This window comes from Lynx rufus, unplaced genomic scaffold, assembly GCF_022079265.1.
Source record: "Lynx rufus isolate CCGP_SWC_20201006 ecotype Redwood Valley unplaced genomic scaffold, mLynRuf1.p SCAF_5, whole genome shotgun sequence".
Taxonomy (NCBI): Eukaryota; Metazoa; Chordata; class Mammalia; order Carnivora; family Felidae; genus Lynx; species Lynx rufus.
This window is the reverse complement of record NW_025814867.1, coordinates 29,540,500-29,548,828: the sequence shown is the minus strand read 5'-3', so window position 1 is coordinate 29,548,828 and position 8,329 is coordinate 29,540,500. Positions and strand designations below refer to the sequence as shown.

Here is an 8,329-nt window from a genome sequence, read left to right as displayed (position 1 = left end):
CACAAAGACAAATAGTGTCTGATCTCATCTGTATGTGGAATCTTATCAAAGACACAAACAAACGACTAGACTGTTAGAAAAAGAGATTAGATCCGTGGTTAGCAGAGGTGGGGGGTGGAATTGGAGGAAGGTGGTCAAAAGATACAAACTGCCAGTTATAAGAGAAATACATACTAGGGATTCATGTACAACATGATGACCACAGCTAATACTGCTGTATGGTACATGTAAAAGTTAAGAGTAAATCCCAAGAATTCTCAGCACAAGGAAAACATAAATTTTTCTTTTTCATATGTGTGTCTATATGAGATGATGATGTTAACATACTGTGATAATCATTACACAATATATATGTATGTCAGATCATGATGCTATACACCTTAAACTTATACAGTGCTGTTTATCAATTACATCTCAATAAGTCTGGGGAAAGAAAGAATATCTGTGGGTTATTTAGAGATAATCAGAGACCAGTATGGGCCTTGAGGATTCTTGCTGAATCATCTTACTGAAAGCCCACAGAGATCAGATCCGGATGTCTATTTTCATGCCTTCTATAATAAGCTGAATTATAGGAAGGGGTCGTGCAAACTGTAATGTGCCTGCTTGGCCTGTTTTGCTTTGTTTTTCCTTTCATGTGCACACCCAGACTCCCCAGTGAGATTGTAAACCCACCGGAGCAGAAAGCGGCTTCTGTTTCCTGGTATCCTTGAAGTCCAACAAGATGAGTAGGTGCTCGGAAGTGTCGTAGATGACAACGAAGGTGAGTTTGTTCTTGGGTCTGAAAGCAAGTGGACGTTCTAGCAGTCTCACTGGGTGTTACACCGTGCCCCAGGGGCCAGAGGCCAGTGGCGTTACCTAGTCTGGAAATAGCACGCATCTGCGCTTCTGGAGGAGTCCGTCGGAAGCCCTTCTCTGGTCCGCTCCCGAACAAATGCTCTGTCCTTGACACCAACAGAAGCAGCAGCCTCCCCAGCCACCTGTCAGCACACTGCTGCCAGGGTGTAATTTTACCGGATGTTGTGAGAGGAAGCCTGAGTTAAATAAGGCCCTAGCGGAATCAGGGGGCCAGCAGTGCCTTTTCTTACCTGTTAATGAAGCCTCATTAGAAACAGCAAGAAGCCTTGCTGAGAACTGGAAGCACCAGTCTGCCTGGGCTCTCCCTGCCAAAGGATGATTAACTTAATGATTTACGGCAGCTGCTCTTTGAGATTAGGGAGCGGAGGAGATGGAATGTGTGCAGCCCCACACAGCACACTGGTGGAAACTCAGGATGGTGTGCAAATCCAACCTCCCCTGCGTCCAATAGCTGAAACTGCTCCCGGGTTCTGGAAAACGCGTGGCCATTCAGACACAGAATTACCTCCTTTTGATGGCTGACCTTTCGGGGCCCTCCAGCTGTGTGTAGGTTAGGGATTTAGGTCTTGGCTGGGGGGCAGAAAATTAATTGTTAACAAGGAAGAAAGAAAAGAAAAGACCTCCGTGTACAGTGCATAGCCACCATAGCTAGGCCAGGGCACACGCTCTGCCTTCTAGGGAGGCCCTTGCTCCCAGTGCTTCAATTGTGGGCACTCCTGGGGTGTGCGGCTGTGGCGGGGGTGGGGGGATGGCTGCTTTGTTGAAACGTAGCAGTAGGTGGTGCCTTGGCTATTTCCGTGCCTCAGACAACAAACAGAATTATGTAAAGGTGTCGTGCAAACTGTAAACACCTGTCCTGTACACACGAGTTATGAATACGATTCCTTTGATCCTAGAAGCCAAAAAGGGAAACCAGCTGGCGCATTTTCAGCCAGGAGACTCGGCTTCTTGCCTTGCTTTTCTTCTAAGCTTTCTTAAGGGTAAAGAAGGTTTCTTTTGTTTATGTCGGCTTTGGCTATTTGGAATCCCAGGGCTGGGGGGGAGGGTGTCTTTGAATATGCCCATATTGGACACTTCCCCCGCCCCGGCTGGATTAGCCACTTGTGAGAACAGACTCCGCTTGGATATTTTGGTCTGTAATTCTGGGTGGCGGGTCTGTAATTCTGGACTGACAGAAGCTTGGGGGAAGAATTAAGAAATTAAGACTGGGCTTTTTGTGTGTGGTTTTGGAGGCACTAAGAGCCCGTGGTAGGACACAGGTGGTGGTTTCAGTTTTAATCAGAAGGTGGGGAGTCTTGCCTAGGTAGGGGGCGATTCATGAACCATATTTGGGTGGGCTGGGTCCTGAGAAGGCTGGGGGAAGGATCCCGGAAGAAAATTCCGAGGCTGCAAGTGGGATACGCAGCCACAACCTAATTAATGCCCTCCCCCACAAGACTTAAATTGAAGTGCCCTTTCACCTGATTGAGAGATAATCTGCCAATCACAGTGGAATATGTGTGTCTGCACGTGTGTGTCTGCACGTGAGTGCCCGCGCAGAGTTCATTCAAGAGATCTGAATGCTCTGTGATGTCTGTGATCATGATATATTCGATAAAGTACCGCGCCAATCCTCTCTCTAGCAAGAGTGGTATTTTTGCCCCAAATTGGGTCAACCCGGCATGCCATGAGCACAAGCCTTGCCTAAGCGGCACCTGGCCCTTGGATGACGAGGCAGATGGTGTCAAGCTCAAGGACCCTTGCAGAAGCCTTTAAGAATGGCTCCATGAGCAAAAGCCGGCCAGGTAATGTGATATCCATTCCACCTGACAGTGGGCCGAGCAAGGTGGGCAGACTGGAAGCCACACACAAAGCCTTTATTTGGAGAGGCACAAGGGAGGTTGATCAAGCTACAGACTATTTAAATTAAGGCAGAAGGACCCTCTCCACTTCCAGGATGCTTTTCAGATTAAGCCGAATCAACCAGGGAATCCAGCAGGGAATCCAGCTCAGGAGGGTAGGGTGGTGGTGGGAGTCTATGAGGGTGTGGAGGAACTCCTCTAGGAATTTCACTGGTCACTTGGTGAGGGAGGAAGCATTTCCTTTACGAAAAGAGGAAGTTTCTTCATTAGCTGAAACAAACAAAAAATACATACATGTGAAAGAAGTCATAGATGATGAAAATTAGTAAAGATATCATGGGAGGAGTATAGGACAGGAAAAAATTTGGCTTTTGGAGCAAGGCAGTTTGGGTTTCAACCCCCTGTCCCATGGTTATTAGATATGTGACTTTGGGCAAATGACTTAAGCTCTCTGAGGCTTTGTTTCCTGTCTATAAAATGGGGAGAATGATGTCATCCTGGCAGTTTTGGGGAGAAATGAAGATAAAGAGTCTAAGACTATCTTGGCACATAGCAGGCACTCACTAAATGGAGTTCTTATATTCCTGAAGTACATTCAGCCTAACTCATTACTTTCTGTATATGTTTAAAACAATTTTATGTATTTATTCAGATGTTCATGGGCATTTGAAAAAATTAGCTTTCTTAGGAGCATCTAGCTTTTATAATCAATAGAAACCAATCCAATAAAAAGGCAGTTGGAAAGGAGCTGGGTGACATATTTTCCATTTGAAAGGAGGGAAGATTAGGTTGCTTCTATTCAGATCTCTTGCCTTCAGAAGAAAAATGTGGCACAGCACATTGGAAAAGCCAGGAGACCTGGGCTCTAGTCCCAGCTCTGCCTCCACCTTCCCGTGTGATCAAGGACACATCATGTTCTGCTCTGGGCTTTAGTATTCTCCCTGAAATTGAGGGGTTGGACTGTAGAATCACTAAGTTGTCTCTCAGAGCTGATATTCTATTCATTATTCAATGTATGTCTTGGAAGGGGCGTTGGAGGGAAATACAGAATTATGATAAAATAAAGGCTTGGATTTCCTTAAAGAGCTGGCAAGGAAACTGAGCCTCAAGACTTATGTATATGCTCCTAGAATTCTTATCTGTTAAAAAAATGACTGCAGGGGAGCCTGGGTGGCTCAGTCAAGCGTCTGACTTTTGATTTTGGCTCAGGTCATGATCTCAAGGTACGTGAAATTGAGCCCTGCATGGGACTCGGCATTGACAGCGTGGAGCCTGCTTGGGATTCTCTTCCCCTCTCTCCCTCCGCTACTCACTCTTTCTCTCTCTCACTCTCTCTCAAAATAAATAAACATTTAAAAAAGACTATATATACACATATGTGTGTGAGCATACACATACATACACAGATGCATATATGCTATTTTATCCCTTGTCTCTCTCCAGTATGGAGGCTGGAAAAGCTAAATCATTGCTTTCCCAGCATCCCTTGCAGGTAGGAATGGTCACATGAGCAGGTTATGATCAGTGTGATATAAGGAAAATCCACTGCAGGGCTTCTCAAAATGCTTTTCTTTCACTGATAAAAGAAAAGAGCCACAAACGGAAAAGATTTTTTTTTTGTTTCCCTCTTCCCTCCCCTTCATGCCATGAATGTCTGGAGCTGTGGCAGGCATTTGGCAACCATGGGTGACAAGATGAAGACAGAAAGCCAATATATCAGGGATGGTATATCAGAAAGATGAAAGAGCTTGGGACCTTAATGAAATCATTGAGTAACCTACACCACCTTATTTCTGGAACTCTTAGATAAATGTGGTTTATGCCCTTGCTGTTCAAACTGTGGTTTTTTGGGCCAGCAGTTATGGGCACCACCTGGGGGTTTTGTTAGAAGTGAAGACTCTCCGGCCTTACCCCAGACCTGGTGAAGCAGTGTCTGCATTAAAAAAAAAAAAAGTCCCCAGGTTGGTCTCTATCTTTAAGAATCTGTTTTTTTTTTGTTGTTGTTGTTGTTTGTCTCTTTTTATCTTTGTTCATTTGCTTTTGTTCTTAAATTCTACATATGAGTGAAAACACAGACTCTTACATACAGAGAACAAACTGGTGGTTGTCAGAGGGGAGGTGGGTGGGGGATGGATGAAATAGGCGATGGGGATTAAGGAGTGCACTTATCTTGATGAGCACTGAGTGAGGTACAGATTGTTGAATCCTTATTTTGTACACCTGAAACTAACATAACACTATGTTAATTATACTTCAATAAAAATAAAAGATGCCCAGCTTTTGGCGTTTTAAGTGCACATTAAAGTTTCAGGAGCATTGATTTGTGGACCCATTAATGAGGGTCTATTACATTCAGCTGAAAGTATTCCTAACAGACATCATGTGTGTACTCAGTATGTATGAACACATAGAGGTATGTCTGTGTGCATGTGTGTGTGTGTCCCTGTGTGCCTGCATTATGTGAATATATGAACAGAAAAAACCCTTCAGGGACCTAGGCTGTGGAAGCGTGTGTGTGTGCGTGTGCGTGTGTGTGTGTGTGTGTGTATGTTTGTGTTGGGAGTTTGAGGATGATTTCTTTTTTACTACCTTTTTTTAATGTTTCTTTATTTTTGAGAGAGAGACAGAGCATGGGGGGGGAGGGGGGAAGGGCAGAGAGACAGGGAGACACAGAATCCAAAGCAGGCCCCAGACTCTGAGCTGTCAGCACAGAGCCCCACCAGGGGCTCGAACTCTCAGACTGCGAAATCATGCCCTGAGCTGAACTTGGACGCTTAACTGACTGCACCACCCAGGCGCCCCTTCCCCTAGTTACTTCTCTAGCGTTCGAAAAACTTTTCATTTCAAACCCATGGGCAGGTCTTCTTGTCACTCACGGGAATCGGGAAGACGGGGGCTTACCAGCTCTCCTCCCTGTCCAGCAGGGCGTGGTAGGACGCCACGTCCCTCTGCAGCTGGGCTTTGTGCGCCAGCAGATGCTCTCGAGCCTGCTGCTGCTGCTCCGCCTCTGAGCGCGTCTCCCTGAGCTCCGCCTCCAGCCTGCTCACCACGGCGCCCAGGTTCTGCAGCTCGATGTCGTGCCAGTGCTTGGCGTCGTGCAGGGTGTTCTCCAGGCCTCGTTTCTGCCAAAGAGAGAACGCGGGTCCGAACCCGAGGCCGCAGGCAGGGCCCTTGGAGAGGGAGGTGGGTGGAGCTGTGGGAGGGGCTGGCATGGGCCCGGGCTGTCCATTTCTCCCAGGACAATGGCTTCGCTGGCTCCCCGGGGGAAATGATGACTCTTCCTGGGGAGGCCAGACTCTTGTTTGGTCTGATTCACTGAGCCTTCTGATGAGGGGTGGGGGGCGGAAGAAAGAGAAGAGGGGAAGGAGAGGGAGAAAGATGAGGTATAGTGATGAGACAGAATGAGTCAGGAGAATAATGAGGGGAAAAAAAAAAACGAGAGTGAGAAATTGACACACAGGCACACAAGGGGGAGGCAGTTTGCAGGTGGTTTTCAAAGAAATCTTGCTCTCTGAACAGCCTCTGGGCCTTTCTGCCCCTGATTTCTCCCTCCGTGGCGGGCCTTTTCCTCCTCCACTGCTGAAACCCCATCCATTTTTAAGCTAAAAAGCCTTTTCCTCCAGCATTCTTGCCCACATTGCCAGAGTTAACATGAGCGTCTCTGGCCTTTACACACTCAGCATTTTTTCTTTAGTGTGTTACTATCACACCTTGGCTAAGTTCTCTTCCCCTTGCTGTCCCCTCTCTGTGGGCACCCCACCACCCTCTCCTGAGTCTGTTTCTCTCTGAGCTGTGCTTCTCCTGTCTGTGTTGGTTGGTCTCTGCCACACTCATGATTTTAGTTGTCTCTCTCCCGGTGACTCCTGTATTGATATTTCCAGCACAGACCTCTCCCCCGAGCATAAACCTGCTCCTGAACTTCTTACTGTAAATATATACAATCCATGGGCATCTCAAATCAAGGTGTCCACAATGGAGCCACCGGCTTCCTTCTGAACATGCTTGCCTCTCCTATTCTGTGCTTCAGCTGGTGAACTCACATGGACTAGAAACCAGGGAAAGAAAGGCATGTCCCTAATCTTCCCTCCCTCCCCAGTTCATCATCAGTGAATTCTACCTCTTGTATATTCTGAAAAATTTTCACATTCGTGCTCACTCCCCACCAGCCACAGGTGCCCAGGATGGATGCTTACCACTGCTCCCCTGGGGTAATCTCAGTAGCCTGCAGCTGGTCTCTTGGTCTCTAGCCTCCTGCTTTTGCATTCCCCACAGAGCAGCCATACATAGTGCTCTGCCTGAAGTCCAAATCTGGGTTTGTATCTCTTCTTCCATCTCATCTGGATCATTCTTACTCATCCCCAAGTCCAAGCTCAGGGGTCACCTCCCCCAGGAAGACTTCCTTGATAGTCTCTTACCCCATCCCCTCCCCCCCCCCCCCAGGGCTGGGTTAGGGCCACCTCCTCTGGGTTTCCACAGCTGCCCAAGTACATGCATGCCCTTGAACTTGTAATAGTGGGCTAAGCTTCTTAGGGGCATGTCTCCCCTACTGGAGAGTGAGCAGAAATGAAATTTCTGTAACCCCAGTGATAAGACAGAGGCTGGCACAGAGTAGGTGCTCATCTGGGTGTGTTGCCCAGGATGACAGCACTATGGTTACACTTATTGCCCTACCTGTCTCCCATATACCAAGTGTTGCAGACCATAGGGCTGACCAATAAACACCTTTAAAAAACTGCATGCGTCTGTCTTTAACATTTTTTAATAGTTGTAATTATGGTGTACCTATAATTTAGCATCTGACTTTTTATACAACACATAAGAACAGATAAATATCTTTTCAAATTGGATTGAATAAAATCTCGATGAAGCAACTTTCTGTTGTTTCTCTTCCCTAGGAGGAGATTTTTCATAACTTTTTGATGACTGTGGTTGAAATGGAGGATTGTTGGTCATGATGCCATCTTGAATCAAGGCTCCTGTTAAGCAGGGGCCACTATTATCTTATTTAAGCTATCTTAATTCCATTGGATATGAGGATATTAAACCAGATTCCCATCCTAGGTACATTTACAGGTGGCAAAAATGTGACTAATAGAAAATAAATCTAGATCAGTATCTGGTCTAGGGTTATTATTTTGGTGAGATCTGAGAACCGCTCCATGGCAATGAGGATGCAGAAATGGCCACCTGCACATTGAGAATCACTTGTTCCACACTGGGTTTTCTCCCTTTGTTTATCAGGAAATTGCTTGTAGTGTTTATTGTTGATGTTGGACCTGTAACACCTGTTATTTGGAAAAACCTTTTATGGAATCATGTTTGGATCATCTGTCTACAGTTTCTGCTCCATGTTCATGGGTGACTTCTCCATGTGGCCTGGGGTTTTCTCTGATGATTTAGGACCCATTGCCCAAGGTGGGTTCATAGGAACCCCTATCAGAGGTCTTCTGTCTCTTCCATCCCACCCTTAGAGTCACAGTCCAGCTTCCCCACCTAAGTCCCTGAAATCCTGGCCTGGTCCTCCCAGAGACACTTGGGCTTGGGTGATGGCAATCAGGCCACTGATGCACATCTCCTAACTCTGGCCCCCTCAGACACACAACACCAGCAAGCAAAATGAGGTCACAGAA

At 46.6% G+C, this 8,329-nt stretch overlaps 1 protein-coding gene across 1 annotated transcript in view; it reads right to left on the bottom strand.

The window, feature by feature from the left end:
• Positions 1 to 2,693: 2,693 nt before the first annotated feature.
• The window catches only part of BFSP2 (beaded filament structural protein 2), a 69,092-nt gene continuing 63,456 nt past the window's right edge, over positions 2,694 to 8,329 (bottom strand). Inside the window, exons 6-7 of the mRNA XM_047099556.1 lie at positions 5,601 to 5,821; positions 2,694 to 2,969 (exon numbers count right to left, since the gene is read on the bottom strand). Coding sequence (XP_046955512.1) covers positions 2,966 to 2,969; positions 5,601 to 5,821 — 225 coding nt within the window. The 3' untranslated portion in view covers positions 2,694 to 2,965. The remainder of the gene's footprint in view (positions 2,970 to 5,600; positions 5,822 to 8,329) is intronic.